The 25,216-nt window shown below is 38.7% G+C and overlaps 1 protein-coding gene and 1 non-coding gene across 2 annotated transcripts in view; one reads left to right on the top strand and one right to left on the bottom strand.

Annotated features, from left to right (window-relative positions):
- Positions 1-25,216, bottom strand: part of LOC123653885 — a 116,267-nt gene continuing 91,051 nt past the window's right edge. The window contains exons 6-21 of the mRNA XM_045589862.1: positions 25,012-25,157; positions 24,425-24,572; positions 23,299-23,528; positions 22,916-23,178; positions 21,491-21,720; positions 17,490-17,601; positions 12,771-12,915; positions 8,972-9,137; positions 7,880-8,062; positions 6,984-7,188; positions 5,573-5,741; positions 5,167-5,306; positions 3,150-3,299; positions 2,551-2,686; positions 1,780-1,981; positions 1-1,697 (exon numbers count right to left, since the gene is read on the bottom strand). Coding sequence (XP_045445818.1) covers positions 1,531-1,697; positions 1,780-1,981; positions 2,551-2,686; positions 3,150-3,299; positions 5,167-5,306; positions 5,573-5,741; positions 6,984-7,188; positions 7,880-8,062; positions 8,972-9,137; positions 12,771-12,915; positions 17,490-17,601; positions 21,491-21,720; positions 22,916-23,178; positions 23,299-23,528; positions 24,425-24,572; positions 25,012-25,157 — 2,792 coding nt within the window. The 3' untranslated portion in view covers positions 1-1,530. The remainder of the gene's footprint in view (positions 1,698-1,779; positions 1,982-2,550; positions 2,687-3,149; positions 3,300-5,166; positions 5,307-5,572; positions 5,742-6,983; positions 7,189-7,879; positions 8,063-8,971; positions 9,138-12,770; positions 12,916-17,489; positions 17,602-21,490; positions 21,721-22,915; positions 23,179-23,298; positions 23,529-24,424; positions 24,573-25,011; positions 25,158-25,216) is intronic.
- On the top strand, positions 23,738-23,809 carry Trnae-cuc. The gene has a single exon. It is a non-coding gene; the product is annotated as a tRNA-Glu (tRNA).

Genomic DNA, 25,216 nt, shown 5'->3' with positions numbered 1-25,216 from the left:
TTTATTTTACAAAATTATATTTGATGTCAATTATTCTCGTTTCATAATCTTAATTAATATATCGTCTACATTTTTACATAAAAATAATTTAAAATAATATATAATCATCGTACTCCGGTTCATATAAATGTCGTAAAATTCTGATTAACGAAGCGGAATGTTTATGGAAACTTGGTCAATGTCTTAATTTTTTAGATTGTTGAAACTTCACAAGTCCGCTATTTGACTAGTTAATTTTTGAAGCAGCGGACGAGTGAATATACATACTTTAATCAAATTATTATCTCAAATTAACTAAAAAATTTAAATCGTAGATACACACAAAGAGATAAATTTTTACAAATTTTACTTAATTATAAGTATATAAAAATTCTTGATAGTTAATGGTAAACATCCAAATGTTATGCAGAAACTTAAAACTAAATTATTAATAATGTCAAAAACAATTCTGTACATTAAAAATTCCGTAAATCTCATTCGTAACTGTACATTTCATACTTACGTTAGTTTTAAAATAGCTACAATTAGCGTGCCACGTTTAAATTAATTTAACATTTAATACTATAAAATTTGAAAGCACCAACATTAAACTCTAGGCCAAACTCGGTGCAAGTAAAACGACAATTGGATTTCGAGCATTAAATATTTCAAGTGTCTTAAAACTACAAAGGCAGTTTCTGGACGGAAACACTAATGTCACTCTTAAAACACGGTGAAAATATTGTGATTTATTACGTATGTATTGTTTATAAACTATAGCGTTGTAAATATATGCAAAATACTTTGAACTTTAGTTCAATTTCTATATTTAAAATAAAAAATAGCAAATCAAATTACAATATTTATATTAGCTGGATATATTGAGAATGATAAATAATACGTGATAAAAGTATTTTGTGAAGTAATATAGTCTGTGGTAAAGAACGGATTAGTTGGATATTGATATTAGCTGATAAGAAAACATCTCGGCATATTGTATGTTAATACGCAAGCTACTTAAATCTTCTTCAGACCAAAATTGAGTTTATTATCATTCATAAGAAAAAAAAAAAAAAAAACACAAACAAGAAATGTTCAAGTTTATGATAATTTATTTATCTTTTGACAAATTAGTTTTCAGATATTTAGGAGATTCGTGAGTTCAGTCGATTCGAGCTCAGCGGAAACGTGGCACAATCCACAAAATAGAATCAATTGCTCCGAAATCACATTTTTTCCAATTTGCATTATGTTAGGTGGTATTTCTTTAAATTAAATTAGGTTTTTTATTACGGTAACACTGACATAAAAAAATCATGAGGGCAGTTATCATGCCATAATTATATCATTGTTGTCGTGGATAGGGCCACTCTTCCGCGGTTAATCAAGAGTAGCGGGCGCCACTCTCCGTCATTCATCTGTGGCCGCTGCCTTCTGTCCTTACATTTACTTATGGGTAGGGCTTCAGTCACAGCGGGCGCCGCTTCTGGCCCAGGTAGGTGGCGGAGAGCGCGAGTAGGCGGTACCGCTGGCGCAGGTCGCGGCAGCGGGTCACAGCGGGCGCCGCTTCTGGCCCAGGTAGGTGGCGGAGAGCGCGAGCAGGCGGTACCGCTGGCGCAGGTTCCGCGCGCGCACGTGCGGCGAGGCCACCTCCGCGCAGTAGGCGCCCGGGAACCAGCCCGCCTCGCCGTCGCGCGTGCGCTCGCCGTAGAACCAGCCTGCACACACACGGTCACGGTCAGGGTCAGTATCGGCCACGCGTCGTCGGCGCAGCGTGCCGGGTCAGCAGTGGTGTCGTACCTTCGCTCGTCTTGCGCGTGACGTTGACGACGTCGCCCTGCGCCAGCGCCAGCTCGTCGGGCTGCGCGGGCGCGTAGGCGTAGAGCGCGGTGACCTGCGGGCAGTCCCAGCCGGCGTACAGCGTCTCGCCCGCGCGCGCCGCCGGCGGCGCCAGCGCCTCCGCCCAGCGCCGCGCGTCCGTCTCGCCGCGGCTGGCCAGCAGCTGGCGGCAGGACACTGGCTTGTGGAGCTGCACTCTCGCGCATACGGTGTAGGCGGGTAGTCGATGTTATATTACATATTACTAGCCTTTACCCGCGGCATCGTTCGCATTGAATATTACTTTTAATACCTCCAAGAGTATGTTTACAAAGTTTCATGATGATCGGTTGAGTAGTTTTCGCGTGAAAGCGTAACAAACAAACTTACATTCACATTTATAATATTAGTAGGGAAGTAGGGTAACGCGCTAATTTCAGGTACTACTGATTCGAATTTTAGTACATTATTTCGTTATTTCCTCAAATTAACGCGGGCGAATACGCTGGGTGCAGCGAGTTAGTAGTAAAATACAAGTCACAAATTATATATGTTTATCATCAATAGAGAACTTGGTTATACGATTATAAATCATTTGGTTATACAAACAAGTATTTTTTATCACTCGTGATGGAAAAATATATAAATAGTGTAAGTAAAGTGGGAGTTGCTGAACTTCGTCACGCACGCACGCACGCACGCACGCACGCACGCACACGCATACGCACGCAACACGCACGCAGTCACACTCACCATCTCCACGGTGCGTCCCTCGTGGTTCTCCAGCAGAGTGAGCAGCAGCGCGTGCTTGGCGCCGGCCGCCGCGTCGCTGGCGCAGACCTCCACTAGCGACCGCGGGCAGTAATCCACCACCACGAACGACTCCTCGCTGCGACACACGACACACCTCCATTACACTCCGTACTCCATACCACAGTCCAGACGACACCAGAGATTTGTAAGAAGCTTAGATTATTTTATCTCACTATGATGGCAAACAAGCATATGGTCAGTCTGATGGTGGTAAGAAATTTAGGCCACCTTGCTCACCGAAAAACCCGACATTACTTGAGAGCATTATTATTTGACTGTAATCTTTTATAAGATGGAGGTGCTTTCCTTGTCGGGCTGCTATAGATTTTGGGCAGCATAATTCCTGCTCTGCTCTGTCCTACCTCTATTCAATTATTGAATTTTAATGTTTTTCTGTGGAACTTTTATTTAATTCTCGACGATTCTTTGGGCCTTGAGACAAATTCTGAGTTATAAGTAACTCCCGAGACTCTGTCACTCAGATACTTCTTTAAATTAAAACTTGTTGAAATTAAAGTTAATATAGATCCAAGACTTACCCTTTTTTCTTTGTAATAACGAGGTGGTCATTAAACAGGAAGAGGTGCAGCGGAACCTTGTGGTACTTCTTGCCGAAAGTCAGCTTCAGTTCGTCGTTCTTCCAGAGCAGCTGGGTCATCTCGCCCGACCTTACTAGCCACCGAACCGGTCTGCAATATTAGTATTTAATTATTACACTGCATCATTGTAAAAATTTTGGACCACAGCTGGACGGCAAGTGTGTAAGTGTGAGGACGAGCACTTGTACGTGCGAGAGTTCGGGAGTGTCTTTGAGTGATCTATGCGCGTTTGAGTGCGTGTGGGTGTGTCGAGTATGTCTGAGTGTATGAGTGAGTGGTTGCGCGAGCGTACTTGCGGTCGCGGCGCGCCAGGGCGGGCCACAGCTCGGGCGCGCGCGCCAGGGCGGGCGGCACGTGCACGGCGCGCGCCACGCGCCACATCTCCTCCACGCGCTCCGTGATGGGCGCGCCCTCGTTGTCGTGTGGGTGTGTCGAGTATGTTTGAGTGTATGAGGGTGAGTGGTTGCGCGTGCGTACTTGCGGTCGCGGCGCGCCAGGGCGGGCCACAGCTCGGGCGCGCGCGCCAGGGCGGGCGGCACGTGCACGGCGCGCGCCACGCGCCACATCTCCTCCACGCGCTCCGTGATGGGCGCGCCCTCGTTGTCGTGTGGGTGTGTCGAGTATGTTTGAGTGTATGAGGGTGAGTGGTTGCGCGTGCGTACTTGCGGTCGCGGCGCACCAGGGCAGGCCACAGCTCGGGCGCGCGCGCCAGGGCGGGCGGCACGTGCACGGCGCGCGCCACGCGCCACATCTCCTCCACGCGCTCCGTGATGGGCGCGCCCTCGTTGTCGTGTGGGTGTGTCGAGTATGTTTGAGTGTATGAGGGTGAGTGGTTGCGCGTGCGTACTTGCGGTCGCGGCGCGCCAGGGCGGGCCACAGCTCGGGCGCGCGCGCCAGGGCGGGCGGCACGTGCACGGCGCGCGCCACGCGCCACATCTCCTCCACGCGCTCCGTGATGGGCGCGCCCTCGTTGTCGTGTGGGTGTGTCGAGTATGTTTGAGTGTATGAGGGTGAGTGGTTGCGCGTGCGTACTTGCGGTCGCGGCGCGCCAGGGCGGGCCACAGCTCGGGCGCGCGCGCCAGGGCGGGCGGCACGTGCACGGCGCGCGCCACGCGCCACATCTCCTCCACGCGCTCCGTGATGGGCGCGCCCTCGTTGTCGTGTGGGTGTGTCGAGTATGTTTGAGTGTATGAGGGTGAGTGGTTGCGCGTGCGTACTTGCGGTCGCGGCGCGCCAGGGCGGGCCACAGCTCGGGCGCGCGCGCCAGGGCGGGCGGCACGTGCACGGCGCGCGCCACGCGCCACATCTCCTCCACGCGCTCCGTGATGGGCGCGCCCTCGTTGTCGTGTGGGTGTGTCGAGTATGTTTGAGTGTATGAGGGTGAGTGGTTGCGCGTGCGTACTTGCGGTCGCGGCGCGCCAGGGCGGGCCACAGCTCGGGCGCGCGCGCCAGGGCGGGCGGCACGTGCACGGCGCGCGCCACGCGCCACATCTCCTCCACGCGCTCCGTGATGGGCGCGCCCTCGTTGTCGTGTGGGTGTGTCGAGTATGTTTGAGTGTATGAGGGTGAGTGGTTGCGCGTGCGTACTTGCGGTCGCGGCGCGCCAGGGCGGGCCACAGCTCGGGCGCGCGCGCCAGGGCGGGCGGCACGTGCACGGCGCGCGCCACGCGCCACATCTCCTCCACGCGCTCCGTGATGCGCGCGCCCTCGTTGTCGTGCGGGTGTGTCGAGTATGTTTGAGTGTATGAGGGTGAGTGGTTGCGCGTGCGTACTTGCGGTCGCGGCGCGCCAGGGCGGGCCACAGCTCGGGCGCGCGCGCCAGGGCGGGCGGCACGTGCACGGCGCGCGCCACGCGCCACATCTCCTCCACGCGCTCCGTGATGGGCGCGCCCTCGTTGTCGTGTGGGTGTGTCGAGTATGTTTGAGTGTATGAGGGTGAGTGGTTGCGCGTGCGTACTTGCGGTCGCGGCGCGCCAGGGCGGGCCACAGCTCGGGCGCGCGCGCCAGGGCGGGCGGCACGTGCACGGCGCGCGCCACGCGCCACATCTCCTCCACGCGCTCCGTGGTGCGCGCGCCCTCGTTGCACTGCGACACGAACTGCGCACACAGACACGCCTACACTGACTCACGACTCTATATAGCAGCAGCAGTAGGATTGAGGAGGGGGGGCACTGCAGGAATGAATAATACTGCCCTTAACTAGTATTGTGTTCCTGTGGTGAGTAAGGTGGCCAGAACCCCAGGGGAGGTTCGGGGATAGGGTCGGTAACGAGCGATGTTTTCGGTGCCACAAGCGTCTGCAGGCCACGGTAACTGTTTACCACCGACATAGTTTTATAGAAAAAGCAGCAGCGGATACTCACGTCGTTGAGAGTGGCGAGCGCGTGCATGCACCCTCGGTACTCTTGGTCGGAGGGCGCTAGGTTGCGTAGCACGGCGTCCAGAAGTAGGGGCAGGCGCGTCACACGCTGCATGGGCAGCAGCAGGAACGAGTGCAGTGACAGGCTCTGGCAGGCGGGTTGGCTCTCCAGTCTGTACGCAATAGTTGTTAAGTGTAGTGTTCTCACTATCAGTAAAAACTATACGTAGTAATTACGATAGTTTTGGAATTGAAATACTATTTTTCTTTATGAACACGCGGTCGCCTTTTTCTAAGGTAACTTTATGCTTGTGCTTTAAGTAACAGCCGATCGATATAAACTTACTTATAAATAATATCTTCTAATATATAAAATTCTCGTGTCGCGGTGTTTGTAGTTAAACTCCTCCGAAACGGCTTGACCGATTCTCATGAAATTTTGTGTGCATATTGGATAGGTCTGAGAATCGAACATCATCTATTTTTCGTCCCCCTAAATGTTAAGGGTAGTCCACCCCTAATTTTTTATTTTTAGATAAATTATTTATTTTTTTATGATACAATATTAAAAAATAGATACAATCCTAAATTTTCAACCCTCTACATTCAACTCCTATGTTAAAATAGCGTTTAGCGGCAAGACAACGTTTGCCGAGTACGCTAATATATATATATAAATAATACTTGCAGGAATCGAAACCCACAACCCTCGGATCACAAAGCAGGGTCGAAGTACAAGTCGAAAAACTATGTGGTATCAGAATATAATATATAAAAATTATATTTTTTGTTTGAAAAACAGAAAACAAAAATTTTATAAAATTCACTAGCGGACCCGGAAGAGGTCATCTTGCCCGGAATAGCACCTTCACATTACACGTGACATATCGACGAGCACCGCCACCTACCGGGTCCGATAAGCTCATTGAAATGTAAACACAAAATTTCAACCAAATCGTTCCCACCGTTTAGGAGAAGAGATTAGAAAACCGTTTAGAGAACCTAAGGGTCAAAAAACTGCTACCAAGATCTTCCAAATGTTTGCTTCCAATTGATCAAAAATTGATTCGGTTGTTCTCTTTAGCGTTCAGGGTTAAAAATAAAGAGCTTTTTTTTATGTCACTAGGTCGGCAAACAAGCGTACGGCTCACCTGATGGTAAGCGATTACCCTAGCTTATAGACACCTGCAACATCAGATGCATCGCAAGCGCGTTGCCGACCCAATCCCCAATCCGCCCAGGAGCTCTGGTCACCTTACTCACCAACAGGAACACAATACTGCTTGAAAACAGTATTATTTAGCTGTGATCTTCTGTAAGGTCGAGGTACTACCCCAGTCGGGTTGCTCCATATTTTGAGCAGGAAATTCCTGCTGTGACCTACCTCAGTTAAGTAAGAGCTGTCGCAATCTCACCTTTTAAGGGCCGCGGCGAAGGCGGGGCGCTCCCGGAGGCGCTGCAGTGCCTTGACCATGAGCGGCTGGTTCTCGCAGTACTTGACGTAGGCGTGGAAGCGCGCCTCCGCGTGCCGCTGCACGATGTCGCAGATGTCCTGCAGCAGGATGTTCTCCTGCCAGCACTTCTCCAGCTCCGTCATCAGGATTTGTGAACATTTGCGCACTGGAACCGACGTATTATATTGGTATATAGATGATGTTGTCGTTTTTGTCTAAGAAATTAATGTTTCACTTATTTTTATACCAGACAACCTATGTAATCGCGATATTTCATGACCTAAAACCCCCTTAACTATTCTTTTTAAAATTAAAAACAGCATAAAATGTTTTTAATTGCTCTAAGAATTAAAATTAGCGCAAACAAACACACTTATAAAGTCTAAACTTTTTTTGTTGGTAATATTGGACAGATAATCGAGGTAAAATTCTCACAAAATTGAAAAGAATGTGCTAGTGTGCATATATCAATATATATCCTACGTGACATTGGCGAAATCATCTGTGCTCATTTGGCACTATTGAAAGTCATTAACCCTGAAGAAGAAGAAGAAGTAACAACATATATGGCGCTAATCAAATTATATCGCAGTTACGTTAATTATTATCTGTGGCCGCACATAGGTGAAAGAATTTATTGAAAAAATAATACTTCCATTATACACAATGGGTTGTATATTTATCTACATTACTATACGTACTAAGCCCACTTTTGAACATTAGATTTTACTATTACAGGTTGGCTGGAAGAGATCTCTTCCAGAGATAAGTCCGTCTTTGCTAACTAAATTTGTATACGAATTCTTAAATTTTAAGTGCAATAAAGAAGGGGCATCGATGGGTTAAGGGCAAGCTACCAGGTATGATGGTCGAGAAGAGCGTATCCCAGTCGTCGGGCGGCAATATGTGTGGGTCGCGGAAGGCGGGATGCGATACGAAGTGGGTCTCCAGCACGTTGAGGGAGTTGAGGTACGACGCCTCCGACGTCAGTAGCTCGAACTTAGCCTCCTGCAGGCGCTTCTGCGCAGGCGCCAACGAACCTACGTTTAAAAAGGTTGATTTGTTTAGTTAGTTTCTTGTCATATTGAATGCTCGTTTAAACCGCGACAGAAATGATCACTGACTGAAGTTTTTGATTAAATATGCCATTTAATTTGACTACGAATTATTGATGCGAGCTTGTTGGTGTCATAATGCAAAAAAAAACAGGAAATTCCAACTTGAAACTTAAAATATTTCACTAAACCTATTATATCGAACGGACATACATTATTATTATGATACCTACTTGACACAAAAAAAAAATTAAAAAAAAAAAACAACACTTTTACAAAACTTTTAACACAATTTTCTCAGATTTCGATAATAAATAATAATAAATATATATCTACACAATACACACATGGTCGTCTGTTCCTAAAGTAAGCAACTTAATGCTTGTGTTATAGGTAACAGCCGACTGGATAGCTACATTATTTTTTTTTGATCAACATACTTATAAATAATACATATATAAATATATTAATAAATATTTATAATACACCCAGACTCGAGGTGGGAATCGAACCCACAACCCTCGGAGCAGAAAGCAGGGTCACTACAAATAGCACCAACGGGCTAGTCAATTATTACAACAATAGTATCGATTTTTTTTTCGATATTTTTTTGTAATTTTTTTTTATATCTTTACGTTATTGTCTTATGCCTTGTACGACATTGTAGCAACAAATACAACAATAATAATAATAATACTTTATTTCAGACCAAAGTATAAGTCCATATTGGGTTAGTACAACAAGACAAGACAACATTCAGAATAAAAAACAAAACAAAATTATATTAAAAAAATCAATAAGTAAAAATAAAATTAAATAGAATAAAAGTAAAATCAATAATCAAAAAAAAAAAAAATGCAAAATGCAAACAATGCAACAGTTTGAGCGACTCACTGAGCACGGCGGAGTTGACGACCTCGGGCACCTCGCACCAGAGGGTGCGCGCGGGCCCGCGCGGCGCCACCAGCGCCATGGCGGACGGCCGCGAGCCGCCGGACGCGCTGGAGCCGCCCGCCTCGTACGCGTCCGAGTCCGAGTCGCCCGTCTCGCGGCACGCCGACTGACGCAAGCATTCATACATCAATATAATATTATTAACTATAATTTTTTTTTTCTAATGTTTACGCGAATTTCACTCATTGAATTGAAACAAAATTTTCGGATTTTATCGCGGTTTATTAACTTTTTTTTAGATGCCCGACGTTTCGGATACTTAACAGCAACTAAATGGTCACGGGAGGACTGACACGTCCTCCCGTGACCATGGTTGGTCATCAAAAAAATCGTTGGGCATCTAATAAAAGTTAATAAGCCGCGATAAAATCCGAAAAAATTGTTTCATTTCAATAATTATAATTTATTAATAAAACGAGTGTAAATTAGACCACACGACTGAAGTAAAACTTCTTTAGCAGTAGACCTGCACTGTGTCTTAGATATACGAAACGTAACTGGCTATGAGAAAAAAAGAGAAAGAAAATGTGTGCCTCGCACCTCACTATCATGTCTATCTCCTTTTACCTCGCCCGATCACACTTTTCGTAACGCACTCCTCACGCATTCACCAGTTTAATCCCCAAGTCAAGCGTGAGTAAAGAAGTTTTACTTCAAAAATTTGATTTAATAAATTTTATACATTTCATAGTCCTGGTTTGTACCTCGGTTAGTTTACTGATCCTAATAGCTTCATTAAATAAATTATTTACAAAACTTTGGTATCGCAGGGGAACCCATTTACGAGTGATATCCAGGATGCCCGGGTAGGCAATCCTAGACCGTATGTCGGCTTCAGCACTTGGGGGTGCAATACCGACCGAAACCCCTGCGGGAGCCTTCAGCCGCATTATTTGGAGGGTCCCGGATCTGAAGGCAACAGGATCCCTCCAGCGACAGGCTGGCCTCGGCGAAAAGACCAGACTTCTCCTCCATGGGGACTGTCTGGCTCACCTCTGATATTGTAACTTTCTTTTATGTAATTTAGTGTGTGTATATATTAAATAAGCAAATAAACAAATGTCTTTTAGATAAATTTTTATAAGTATAATGATATGGATGTTAGTGTTACCATGAATTTATGCGATAGGTAAGATCGAGTTGTAACCGCGTAAGTTGAGATACACTATTAAACATATATGAAACTGACATCACATGCTGTTATATCCTCGACGAAATATAACATTATAAATAATAATTTAACATAACTATACCGGTCTGATAATACAAAAATAAATATGAAAAAAATTTAAGGATTCGATAACCACGCAAATCCGGATGGATGTCAGTCGGGATACCGACACTTGGAGCATTATAAAACTACATATTATATAGTATAACATTTTTTTTATTGTATTAATTTCATTAATTTAAACAAATAAATTTGTTCAAGGTCGATGGCGGAGGCTAGATCAGGATTGCGGTTAACTCTTAATATGGTAATAATCGTACTTTGGTAGGCTTATGTTGACTGATAGGCTGAAGTAAATAAATAAACAAACGCCTTAAGCTGATCAGCTCACATTAAGATTTAGCAAAAACGTCCAGACATGTTTCTTTTTCATCTGTAAACACTGTTTGATTGCGAAAAAATATATGTGGCGTTAAATGATGGTAATCAGCAGAAAATGTAAGAAAGGATTCTGGTTTGTTTTATTTATCTGTGTTAACACTATGTGAACCGTCTTTGTTCCGTTGTCGAGGATACGTAACTGTACCTAATTATTTATGTAATTATCGAAGATGATACAAGTACGAGTATAACGGATTTTGCGTCCAGTCTTTCTTCATTCTCATCGCCATTACAATTTAAGATGTATTGTTTACCAAATTCTGAGAACTGTAACTATTTCGTATTTTTAATTAATTGGTTAAAAATAATCTACCGAAAGTTTTTATTATTGTTTTTATGATGCTTTGGTAGGTAATTAGTTATGAGAGTCTAAATATTAAAATAATAATCTAATATATAAAATTCTCGTGTCGCGGTGTTTGTAGTTAAACTCCTCCGCAACGGCTCGACCGATTCTCATGAAATTTTGTGCGGATATTGGGTAGGTCAGAGAATCGAAGATCTATTTTTCATCCCCCAAAATGTTAAGGGTTAGTCCAACAGCTGTGGAATACTATAGGCTAAATCGATCGAAGTACCAAGTATTGCAGAGCTTAAAAAAAAAAACATAGGCCAAGAAATTCTTCACTTTTATGTCTTTATAGATAAACATACATTAAACAACCTGTTTACGTTACAAAACACATACACAACTTCCGCAACGACTAATAATAGGCGTAAATTTGAACTGATTCTTTCAAATTGAAATTGTAATCGACTGTTAAATTATCGACCAACACGGAGATCTAAGGTCAAGTTTAGCAGCTGGAGGTCGCGCCAGTTAGCGTGCAATTAGTTCAATTAGCATATTAACAGATAAAACTATTTGTTTTTTTACGTTTTAACCAATTAAATTAATTACGACGAATATTAACTATTTACATGTTTTTCCGTTTTAATTATTATCTGTAACAACATGGTCAGGCATATTTCGCACCGCCATATTATTTTTATGAAGTTATACTTCTGTCGGCGCGTTAGGGAAAAATGATGAGAAAATATTTACGATGAGCGCGCACACCGTCACGAAAAACCGACACCCTGAAGTTAACTACCTAGTCAACGAAGAAGTTAGCAACATGAAGTTAGCCAGTCAATGAAGTATAAATTCTTACGTTCGTACATAAGTACACACGAACTTTTTTGTGAATATATCCATTTTACTTTAAGTTCTTCTGTAAAACATTGTAACACAATCTGACATTAAAGAAGATAATAAAAAGAATAATCCAATTCGGTGGTCGAAGTAGTTCGGAATTTAGCTCGTACATATATTTCGGACACAAGTACTTTCGTAGGATACCTAAAATTTTAATACCGTATTTTCCTATATTTATGTGATAAAACCACCGGAAAGTTGTCATAATAGTGACTAAGCGTGGTTTATTTCGAAGATTTTACTAAGCGTTACATGACGTATAAAAAGTAACGACGTTTCAAGAAAATGATAACACAGTCTAGGTTATTTATACTTTGGAACTTTACAAAATAACTTTGTAATATTTAGTACTTATATCACTGTATTAACGATAATACCGCCTGTTGAAACTAATATAATGACTATTTTTGTTTGTTTAAGTTTATTTATGTTGTAGTTTTTGTATTGGCTTACAAAATATTGTAACATAATATGTTTTACGTTCAACAATGTTTCGAACAGTTATATATTAATATTCTAGAGATACAGTTAAATAATTTCTCACGCTAAACACTTAACAATCGTAGAGATCAGACAGGATATCTTTATAACATTTAAACGCAAAGGAAACATTTAATGGAAAAATCGATATGAGAAATCGATTCGATTTAATTTCGAAGGTTATAAAATAATAATAAATAAATATCTATAGCATACACACACGGTCGTCTATTTCTGCGGTTAGAAACTTAATGCTTATGTTATACTTAGTTAGGTAACAGCCGGTTCATATAAACATATTTTTTTCGATAAGTAGATATGAACAATGCTTATATAAATAAATACATATATCACACCCCAAACTCGAGGCGGGGATCGAACCCACAAACGTAGCAGAAAGAAGGGTCACTGCAAACTGAGCCAAGGGGCAGGTCAAAGTTTTAGTTTACCTCGACTTTAGCGGCGTTGTAGAACTGGTAGAGCGGTTCGTGGGTAAAAAGTGAGTGTGGGAGCGGAGACGCGGGGTGCGAGCCTGAGGACGCGCCGGATGATGACGAGATGTTCCCCGCCTGGTACAGACCGGCTTCTGCGTACCTGGAACAACATATAACAATTATAAGACAATTTTTTTACGTTGATAGTTACGAGTATATACCTAAGTTATCTATGAAGCCTAAAAAAATAAAAAATAAATTAATTGTCTGTTTAACGAATAAAATCTTGGAAGAGCTAGTCTGTTGTTTGACAGGTTTATTGGAGGGAATAAGATAAAAGAGGTAAGGTTTCTATGTGACATTGGCGAAATCATCTGTGCTCATTTGGCACTATTGAAAGCCATTAACCCTAAAGAAGAAGAAGAAGAGGTAAAGTGAAATCGCCAATACAAAACTGCATTCCTTTTATGGTGTAAAATCAATGAAATAATGTGTATTTTATTAATTTATCATCAGCTGTCATCATCGTAAGATTCTTCTCACTATAATAAGCAGTTGAATGTCAAAGGTGAGAGAAAGTATGGGACAGACGATATGAAACACTTTATGTAAATAAGGAGTAGCAACAATTTCTCTTCAGAACAACGACATAATAACGAAATACTTTTCAAAACTACCAAGTTGGGTGTTAACCTAACCAATCAAAGAAAAAAATCTTTTGTTCGGAAACGAAAAAAAAAAAAAAAAAATCAACTTCAATTACATAGACAAGTAATACGATGTTAACAACACTCGTTAACAGTTTGGTAATTACATGAGCATTATTAAATTATTAGGGACGAATCAAATAGTACCAACTTATCATATCTCGATCAAATTTAAATGAAATCAGATGGCAAGCATCAGCGTTCGATTAAACAAGACTCATCAAAATCAAAATAGTTACACGCAGTAAAAAGTTAAAGGGTGACACATTTAAAAAGCACCATCGAATTGAGAACATTCTCCGTTTTTTGAAGTCGGTTGAAAAAATTAAACCTCTTTGGCAATGTAAAAATTAAAAAAAACCCTTCCAATAACCGTTCACACAGTCAGTCCTTTTGTGTCATGATTTTTTTTTCGGTTTAAACGGTTTTAGCGCGGGAACCGGTCCTAACTGATTTTTAACAGAAATCAACCAACAAAAATATTCAGTAAAACTCGATCGTACAAACTTAACGTTGAGATAACTTTTAAAACACGTAACTAAACTTTTCGATTGAGAGAAATGAAAGTAAAAAAACTCATTAAAACTAATTGTAAAATGAAAGTGAATTATAGACATAATAATTGTATAACTCTGACCTTACTTTTATTTGTGAGAATTCAATAGCTTACTCAATGAAGAACACAATCATTTTATCAATACCAAAAGTAAATAAGTAACTATCAAACTCCACAAATGTCTGTTCTCTGTTAAATTATTATCAGCAATAACAAACACAAAAATTCCGCAAACATTGTACGCTATCACCGTCACCGAACCGCGAAACGACAAAATATTACTGAGAGGATTTGTAAGCCGGCGATGACCATGCAACCGTATAGCTACGTATATTAAAATTATCGATGTTTAAGTTTCGAGTGATTAGCGATCAATAGGTAACACAAATATATTAATAGACATTATGTTGCAGATAAATAAGTATTAACTTCGAAAAAAACAAACCTTATATAGGATTTAATTTTTTATAAAGATACAACCGATTACTTAAATTAATAAAAAGGGATTACACGCAATAAAGAAGGATAACTGATCATTATATCACATATGTAGATATATATCAGGATACATTTATTATGTCCGGATATATTTAATTATATTCCGGATATATTTTATTATAGATACCACGGATATATTTTATCATACAGTAAGAAGATCATTATCATCACGATGCTTAAAAATAACGTAAGTAAATAAATAAATTCCTATTTTCTGTTTATAATTATCTTATAGATATTACCATTATATGATATGGTATTGCAAAACAACGGCGGGAGAGTGTAAACTATCTATTAGTTCCCGGTTCCTTTATTCTTAATTATTTAAATTAATTGTTTTAAAATCGCCGTCGTTTATAAATCACGGCAATGGTAACGGTCGAGAACAGGCTTGAGAGTGAGTCAGCGCGTAATGGCCGCGTCATGTCGAGCTACTCCGAGACGAAGATTGTAATCCGCAATCAACTCATATCCTCACGACTCAAGAGTTTTGAGTGATCCAGGAAAATGTAGGACTAATCTGAACTGGGTTGATAGACATTTATATTGTTATACTAGCTGACAGGACAGAGGTTGTCCGGTCTTGCGAACTGTCAAACACAAAGATTAAATAATCATTTTCTTCTGCGCAATTTTCTAAAATTCCACTCCGTATGAACTTTTACAAAGTATTAGAAATCTTTCGTAAAATTCATCATCATCATTCACCATTACAACCTATCGCAGTTCACAGCTGGACATAGACCTCCACAAGTACACGACAAAAATGGCGTGAACTCATGTGTCACGCCGGGCAGACGGGTTGGTAACCGCAGGGCTGGCTTTGTCGCATCGAAGACGCTGCTGCCCGTCTTCTGCCTGTGTATTTCAAAGCCAGCAGTTGGATTGTTATCCCACCATCGGTCGGCTTTTTAAGTTCCAAGTTGGTAGTGGAACTGTGTTATCCCTTAGTCACCTCTTAGGACAGCGACGGGAAGAGAGGGGGTATTCTTTTATTAATTTTACATTAATTCGTAAAATTATCTGGCCAAAATCTCAGAGTACAACAATATATTTATGGTCTATAGAAACATGTTTCATGAGCGAGATTAAAACACGAGACCGTTAGTCCTGCACAAAGTTGCTGTAACGACTGCGCCTACGCATTCTCAAAAAAATCTGGCAAGTGCCAATAGCAGTTATAGACCAGGGATCGCAGGGATCCCTCATATTACAATATTCAAAGTATTGTTTTAATATTGAGCCGCTCAATTACCGCTAAAAAGGTACACAAACGGAAACAAACGGAAGGACATTTAATACGAGTAAACCCATTTGGACCCCTTTTTGGTATACCTATTACTTATCGCTAGAACCTCAGCAATAATTTACTAGAAATGGAAACAGTAAAAATATTCCAACTACGTATAAAAGTGTGTACGTGCAAAAGACAATTTTACTTAGAATATGATTGAAATATTCCGAGTAATTGAACATTGTGTTGAATAATTTATTGCAGATAAATGACTGTTCCGTCAATAGACTCGCATGTTATTTATTTTTTTAGTAAATAACCGAAGATATAGCAATGTCTTGCGAACTATCAAACGCGTGAGGTTAAAATATTTCAATTTTCTAAAATTTCCATTCTGTAAGAACTTTATGCAAAATATAAAAAAAAGTCTAAAAAAAACAGCTGCAATTGCTCCAGCCGTTCTTGAGTTAAGCGATTCGATTTTATTTATATAGTATTTTTTTTTTTAAATCATCGACCAATAAGTAAATTTAATAAAGTAAAACAGTTAACAAAAGGCGGATTGAAAGCCTAGTAACATTATCTTCCAGTAAAACCAAACAGACAAAATAAAACGAATTGTAGGCGCTAATATCCATTGTGATAAAATTTAAAATAAAAAGTTTAATATTTAAAATAAAAAGTTTAAATTAATATATATAACAATATTATATGTAATATTATATTTAATATTAAAGTTATTTTTTTTGGTAGCTTGTCGCTAATGCCAAATACTGGATAGAAAAAAAAAGTCGGGAAAAGTCGCTAACGGCTGATGCAGAGCGCATTCCTAGTCTAACTACAGATGTTTTTTACGTATTTTGGCTTATTGTGTTTTTTGTATAATGTCTAAGTAGTTAGTTCATTTGTAAAGACATAGTATTATTATTGTTTAGATTCGTAGCAAAACAAGATACAACTAGCGCCATCTTTTTATATATAGCAAAATAATATACTCATCATATTTTGCGCATAATCGTTCTTAAATAACATATTTACCTATATTTTTTATATATGTAATACTAGCTGACCCCGCAAACGTTGTTTTGCCATATATATTATTAGCCCCCTTAACCCCCCCACCATACATACACAACTTATGGGTATGAAAATAGATGTTGGCCGATTCTCAGACCTACCCGATATGCATACAAAATTTCATAAAAATCGGTCCAGCCGTTTCGAAGGAGTACGTTAACTAACATTGTGACACGAGAATTTTATGTAAAAGATTATCAGCAGATTAAAATGGCTAGAAGCAACGGCTAATACTTGTCATATGTCCTATTAGGATAGGAAAAAGGAGGCGAAAAACAACCGTGTTTGTTATAAAATAAAATTTTGAAAATATATATTTACTTTACATCAACATATAAAATGAATCCAACATTACAATAGCCAATTAAAATTGCATTACTAACGATAATAACCAAAACTACTTGTCCGATCTCGTTGAAATCAATAAATTTGGACCACATAATAAGCACCAGTTTTCGAATAAAAAGAATCATCAAAACCGGTATAACCAAAAAATAGTTACATAAAGAATAGGCTGCGGTAACCACCTACCATCAGACAGATGGAACGCTTGTTTTCCGACCTTATTGTATAATAGAATCTCCTATATGGAGAAAGAGGCCTGTGCCCAGCCAGTGGGTTATTACAGGCTGAATCAATTTAAAAAAAAAAAGAGTACTCACCAGGTGGAGTTAGCAGTGGGGGCGCTGTCTGCGCCGCACTCTGCGTACCAAGAGGTGCGCGTTCGCGGACCCTTGTCCTTGCGCGACAGTGTCGGCAGCAACCGCTTCAGTTCTGCAGCACCACACGTACACTTAGTACCGTTTAGTAGTGTTTGTTTGTGTACACTGACCGACTCCGTTGCGTAATATCATTTAAAATTACAATAATAAAAAAAAAAAACTGCAAAGCCGGTGTATCAAATATCAAGTGACATCTAAAAGATAATATAATTCTACTAATATTATACTCGTAAATGCGAAGGTCTATGAGAATGGACGAAAGTATGTATGTTTGTTTGTTTTGTAGTGCGACTTAATATGATAGATATGTTGAAATCCAGAATAATACTCAGGCTACTTTTTTCCGACATTCCCACGGGATTGGAAGTTACGTGATCGAAACCGCAAGTTGTAGCTAGACTAGCTAGTAATCAACCATTTAATAACATCGAATAAAAAAATTAAAAGTAAAATGTCTTTATTCATATATGTTTCGAAGACACTGCATACTTAATTTTACAGAATGCATATTATTGTTTAATTAATGGATTATAATTTATATGAAGCTACAAGCGACGAGAATCCAGATCTCGTTAAATCTCGACAATTACTCATCGCACAGTCACAATCATAGACAAATAAATAAAATAAAAAAACACAAAAATTTCTACAATTCAAAATATTTTTGCAATTTTTTTCGAACAATTATAACAGAATATATTAAAAACACTGCAAGAAATCAACTGCAGCACAGACTCATTTACAATTCGACAATACGCAACCTGAATTTAGGCCAGTCAGTGTACACAAAGCGAACGAGAAACATCATCATTGGTGGGAGTAACAATTGTGCACGTTGAAACACTTCCGTGCCTTGCATCACTGCATGCATTATGTTAAATCATATTTACGTCATACACAAATGCAACGAAATAAAAATTACATAAAAAAAAACTTACGACCCATTTAACAAAGCACATAAATTAACACATAATATCGTATATAAGGGAATATCTTGCAATTATACCGAGTTAATAATAATAATAACGTGTATCTCGTGCGGATAATATGGAGTGACTAAGTGTATTAAGTCTGCCTACACGTTTATCTGTAGGTCGTAGCGATGTAAGGCCGACCGTGTAATTAAATCGTGAGGAAAAAACGTTGTATAATTTATAACAATAAAAATGCTCGGTTCGCCTTGAGAGAGATAATTGTTGAAGTTCAATTCACGAGTTTGTGCAGACTCCTCGACTAAACGACTTATACGAATCTCTTTATAGCAATGTTTTGAACTGTTTTATACATGGAACTTAACCCACAGCGCTAGCCGTATTTCGTGCAGACGTTTCCCCCTCTCTCTACTTTAAATTATAACTTCTGTCGGGCGTACCGAGACAAAGACATTTTTTTAAACGCCAAATTTATTATTATGAAAAAAGTTGGATAAAAGTTAAAAATTCCTTTTGTAATTAGATTTAGATGATTATTGTAATTCAGTTTATATTTCTTATAATTTTTTGTCGAATAAAATAAATAATAATAAAAAAATGGTCATCATTATAAGTAGCAAAATTATCTTTTTTTTATTCTGACCAGTATAATTGCAAAACACTAATGACGTAAATGAACATAAACATGATATTTATATGAGTATTAAAATAATAGAAGTCAACTTAGAAACAGTACATCGGTTATCAATGATAAATTAAAGACCAAAGCCCATGATAAAAAGAAATAAATTGAAAAAAAAAGGAAGAACAAAGACAGTGCAAACATATACGACAGTCACTAAGCCGTTTCGTGCCACAACCTCATCCTCTGGCCGTTGAAAATAACTAATATTAAAAAAAATATATAACGTACATAATGTATATCATCCTAAAAAACATAAAATTGTCATTTGTAATCTAATATAAAAAAAATTAAGACTATAATTTCTAATTTACGCCATTGGCTATGGTAATATTATCTATGGTTTTGGATGACATATAATATTCGGGCCTCTTTTACTGTATTTTACTTTTTTTTAAAATTAATACATATTTTTTACTTTTTGCTTAGTAATTATGAGTTTAGATTATATTCTTCATATTCGAAGTGACTGTGGGTCTTCAAATAGATAATATTAGTTATTTACAGACGGACAGAGGTCTGACCTCTGTTTAGCGCTGTCTTCGTTTTATCATGTACCCTTTTGGATATTTACTGTATAAAGTTGAGACGTCAACTGAAAACTATATTTATAGAATTAAAGTGCTATTTTTATCATAAAAGTACTTTTTACGCAAATTTCTCCCAAGTATAGAATACTAACCAGCCTATAAATAAGAGTTTATGTACAAAGCGCTTGTCTCGTGAACTATAAAACGAGTGTAGTTGAACGTACCGTTACGTTTTCCGATTTTCTTTTAAATTTCTGTACCTCCCATTATTTTTCAGTAGGTATTAGAAAACTAAAAGAAATTGGCCGGAATTGTCCAGCTGTTCTCGAGTTTTGCTTATAGCAACCGATTTAGCTATTCATTTTAATTAAAATAGACAAATACATTTTTTTTATTTGGCATATACTAGTCTTCCGATCTATTCTTTATAAAAATTACATCAACATTAAAAATCAAATGTCAACATAATATAATGGGACGGTTACAAAGCAGGTGTTACTGGCTGACTTTTTCCTCATTTTAACGGTTATACAACCCCTTGGTATTTTTAATTAGATTCCTTCTTACGAAGTAAATAAACGGAATTATTAAGATATTATGCACGTTATCACTCAAAAACTATTTGATATTTTAGCTCTGTGAATCGGTTGGTATAGCTTTTAAATCAATTGTGTTCCTTATTAACTTTAAAATAAATTATTTTTACTGTTAAAAAAAACAGAGAAAAAAGCAGATTAAAAAACGATAAAAGATTCATAAACGAATCATTGTTTAATCTATAATTTTCTAATATTCTGAATTTCTGTCATAATTGACAATTTTCAATAAGTATTATCTGTTGGCAGACTGTCGCTAGTGGCGATCGTATGCCAAAATTAAAAGAAAAAGTACTATCTGTTATTCTTTACTGTATCTGAGTGAACTTTTTGAAAATATTTGTAGTTTTTAGAGGCAAAAAAACGAAGATTTTTTTTATTCAGTCAAACGTATTTACTGATATTACACTAACTAGAAAAAAAATTAATAAAAATTCATGACTACTTTTTCCTATTATATACCTATATCGCTTCAACCTGTAATATCCCACTACTGGGCATAGGCCTCTTTTCCCATGTAGGAGAACGATCAGAGCTTAATCCACCACGATGCTCCAATGCGGGTTGGCGGATATATTTTCTACTATGAGTAACGATCGCTATCAGGTGTACATGGTAACAATCGGGACCGGCTTAACGTGCTCTCCGAGGCACGGTGGAGAGACCCACTAGGACTGCACAAACACCCATACGTGATAAAATAAGGGTTGGCAATTTTAGTTTATGCCATATTCGATTCTTTGGCACCGGTAAATAAAAAAAGATCGGTAACTTAAATTTACGATACATACATATTTATTATCTATAATTATCTATGTCAAATTTATTCTACAACAATTTTTAGAAATAAGTAATCTCTGATGTGGAAAAATAAAGCATTCAGCTTAAAATTGTCATTTCAAATCTACACTAAAGTAGCGTTAGCAGTTCCTAAGGGTTACGTATCAAAATTTGTAAAAAAAAAAAATACTTTCGACTAGAGCATAGACCATACATACATATTTTCTACTACTCTATTCAATCAATCAGAGTCCTTTAGTTTCTGGGCTCATATAAAATTATAACTACGTCTACACACCTATTAACTGTCCCAAATTGTTACTTTTAAAGACTAAGTTAAAATCAACCCGAATGAAACATCTAGCTTCCCTATTAAAAAGGCAAAGATCCCAGTCAACGTCTCAAATGATCAGGTCCCGACCTTCGTGGACAGCGCTAAGGTCAGGGGGGGGTTGCGTGGGTGGGGGCGGCGGTGGTACAGCAGGTCGCTCCAATGCCAGGCATGGCGATGACTCCGACCAGGCACGTAGCGTACCGTCGCGACGACTGCCAGCGCCCACTCCCACGCCCACGCCCACTCCCAGCCCCACGCCCACTCCCAGCCCCACGCCCCCCGCGCCCGGCGACTGCAGTTCCGCTCCCGGGTCGCTGCTGAAACCGCGCCAGCGTTAGACGATGTGATGTACAATAATAATACAGTAAATAATATTCTATAAATTTTAATGAAAATGTAAAAAATAATATGAAAAACACGTAACAAATAATATTCCCAAACGTGTTAAAGTTAAGATATTGTACTTAAACAATACATGTAGAAACATAACAAGGTTTATGGCAGAGGTGGACTTATCTTTAAAAGAGATTTATTTCAGTCAACCCATGGTCATGAGTAAGTGCTTGATATAGCAAACAGTGCAAGAAGTATTTATTCATTAAGAAGAAAAATAACACAAAAAAAAACATATTATTAAATCCATTATATGTATAATAACAAATAGACCGCTGTCTATGAAAAGCATATGACATTATAATTCTCTACCATAATGATTTTTAATTACATGTCATTAAAAAAATATTTAATATACTATAAACACATAATTGGCTTTGTAAGTGTTTTTTTTCCACTAATCATAATGATTAAAACTGCAAAAATATCAGTTAAAATAACTACACAAAGAGCTAACTTTCAAGGGATTAAAATAAAACGTAAAACGATTCATCTCATCCAAAGACACTTCATTTAAAATTACATGTTGTTAAAATCAACACTTCACTATTAATGGATGATATTGTAATGTAATTTGATGCAAAATAGTTCCAAAGATGTCATATAAACGTCAAATTAAAATGTCATAAAATATGATAGGTCACATCAATCATGACTTGTAATCGATATCCAGTTAACTTATTGCTATTTACGCAACGAGATTTTCCGTCAACATTGCTTTGCAACATGACGATACCGCAATCATAACAAGAATTCTCGATATCTAGTACAGAATTGCAGTGTTCTACCTTCTACTAGAGTAACTTTTCTTTCACTATTTAATAGTTGTTAAAATTAAATTAATTTTAACTTCTGCAATTTCATTTTTGTCTATGCATGAATACGTATTTTTATTTATTGCTCAATTCTACAGTTGGTTTTAATTTACAATTTGTCTGAATATTTCGCTAGATTTTCTATTATTCTTATTTTTTTAATCACCAAAATCTAATAAAAATATTGGCTTATTATATTATTTATTGTTATAGGAAACTGGGAAATTTTTTAAAGACAAGTAACACATAATTATAATTATTATTTTGATGTAAATTAAAAGAAAATTTTTATATTATATTTTACCAGTTACTGAATCCGGAGTCACCGTCCATCGAGTCAGTCAAGTAGAACGTCGAATTTGTTATCTTCAACGCACTTGGAACATCAGAGTTGATATCAATCGCCATAGAGGTCGCTCTCCTAAACCGTGACTTGAAAGAAAAGTATGCTTTCCTCGATAGAGTCCCACTGCTTTTAGTATCACTTGTGGGCGTAGTCGGCTTCTCTGGAGGGGGTTTATCTGGTAAAGGTGGAGGGACGTCCCCGTGACTATTTCTTTTTTCAGTCCTTATGCTTTCGCTTGTCCCTTTCGTTCCCTTTTCTGTCATCCCATATTTATTGGACACGTTATTGGTCCCAGTTTTAGTAATCCCCCTCTCTGATCCCTTGTTGACAACCTTCTCTCCTATCACAGTCTTCAATTCCTCCTTGAACGTCCCGGTGATCTTTGCTAAGGGACTCTCGGTTTTATTCAATACGTTTTTAGTGTCGTTAAAGTTGATATTGCTATACACGTGCTGTGGTTTCTCGTAATTGGCGTAAATGGGGGACTTTGATTTTGTTTGGTTCTTCGGTGGGTCATACGTTCCGTTTTGGTTGTTTGACGTTTTTGTGAATGTTTTGCTGTCCATTGCCACTGTAATGAAAAAAAACTTCCGGTTAAAAATTATGGGATGATTTTTTTTTTATTCAATGTAAATTATAGTCAAATACAACACAATAGGCAATATCAAAAAGTATAAAAACGAAATCAAACAAAACAATAAATAAACAATGCTACATTTTAAATATGTTTAATCTAAATAAATATTATACTGTTCGACATTTTCAGATCATTACCCAAGATCCGATATGGTCTAGTGGCTAGGATACCTGGCTCTCACCCAGGAGGCTCGGGTTCGATTCCCGGTATCGGAATACACTTTTTAATTTTTTGTTTTTCTATACTTTTTATTCCCTATTAAATATTTTTGTGTATTTTTTTTCTTAATAAACGTTCAAAAGCATTTTATGCAAGAATGAACTTTTTATGATTGTTTGTAGGTTTTGCTTGCGTGGATTACACGGTACTGGTAATTTCTCTATAGTGAAGGAATTTTCAAAATCAGTCCAGTAATTTTTAGCTTATTAATTAAATACTAACAAAAAAATCAAATATTTTCTCTTTACAATACTAGTATAGAAATATTATAATTACAACATTATTACAAAGCCATAACTTTTATTTTTAATTTTATTAATGTGTTGTCGCTTCCATTCATCGTGTAATTAATTTTGGTCGGATTACGACCTGACTTCTCATGCTAGATGGCGAATGAAGACGACAAACATATTTATAATACTTTTTTCTAAAACGCTTCAAAGTATATGATGCTATGACCAAGCAGATGCTTGCCGTGGTCAAGGTGTTTACGCTTGTGTATTATGTGTGTTTACGAAACCTCGAAACAGAAGTTATTCCTACTGGGGGCTGTTGAGTGGAAGTCGTTTATTATTATTAAAAATATTTATATTTTATCAGTGGTAACTCACCAGAGTAACGTTTGGTGAGATTTCGTTTGATCTGTCGCATCTTGCGTTGAGCTGCGCTGGCGATCTTAGTGAGAGTGTAGGGCCCTCCGCCGGGGGCAGGAGGCAGCCTGGACGCTGGCAGCGCTGGCGGTACTTCAGGTTCATTGATCTGGAATAATAAAGATATGGTAAATTTTTAGATTATGATATAAATGGTTGTTCTAGATACTTGTTTATATTGCTTCGTTTTTACAAATATATTTAATTATAAATATATTAATTAGGATTTTTTTTTGGGAATTTTGCTCTACGAAGAGTGAAATACAAAGTGGAAAAAATTTTCTAATAATTCTGCATCTTTTAAGGTAGTATATAAAACTATTGTAAGTTTGATATACTACAAAATAATTAATTAGCTGTACCCTGCGCTCGTTGCTACGCTTTTTTTTTTGTCGTAATAACTCAGAAACCTTTGTGAGCTTATGCACAACACTTTGCTGAAGATCATGACATGATCAAATGCACAGTTTACGATTCTATAAAGGATATACAGACAGAACAAATGCTTTTCAGAAAGTTTGTATCTTAGTGTATTATGTCAAATTTACCCTCTCATGTTCGTCGAAGTCGCTATCGCTGTCGAAGGAGTCGAAGTCATCATCAGGTAGGGGGGGTGCCGGCAGTGCGGGCAATGGCGGCTGTGACGGTGGTTCCAGCGACTCGTAGAGATGACCAGAGTCGCTGCTGTCACAGTCTGGAATGAAAAAATATTTTTAAAATATACATCTACATATAAAAATCAATCGTTAAATA

This window comes from Melitaea cinxia, chromosome 5 (genome assembly GCF_905220565.1).
Source record: "Melitaea cinxia chromosome 5, ilMelCinx1.1, whole genome shotgun sequence".
Taxonomy (NCBI): domain Eukaryota; kingdom Metazoa; phylum Arthropoda; class Insecta; order Lepidoptera; family Nymphalidae; genus Melitaea; species Melitaea cinxia.
The sequence above is the reverse complement of the archived record's forward strand: the minus strand, read 5'-3'. Positions and strand labels throughout refer to the sequence as shown.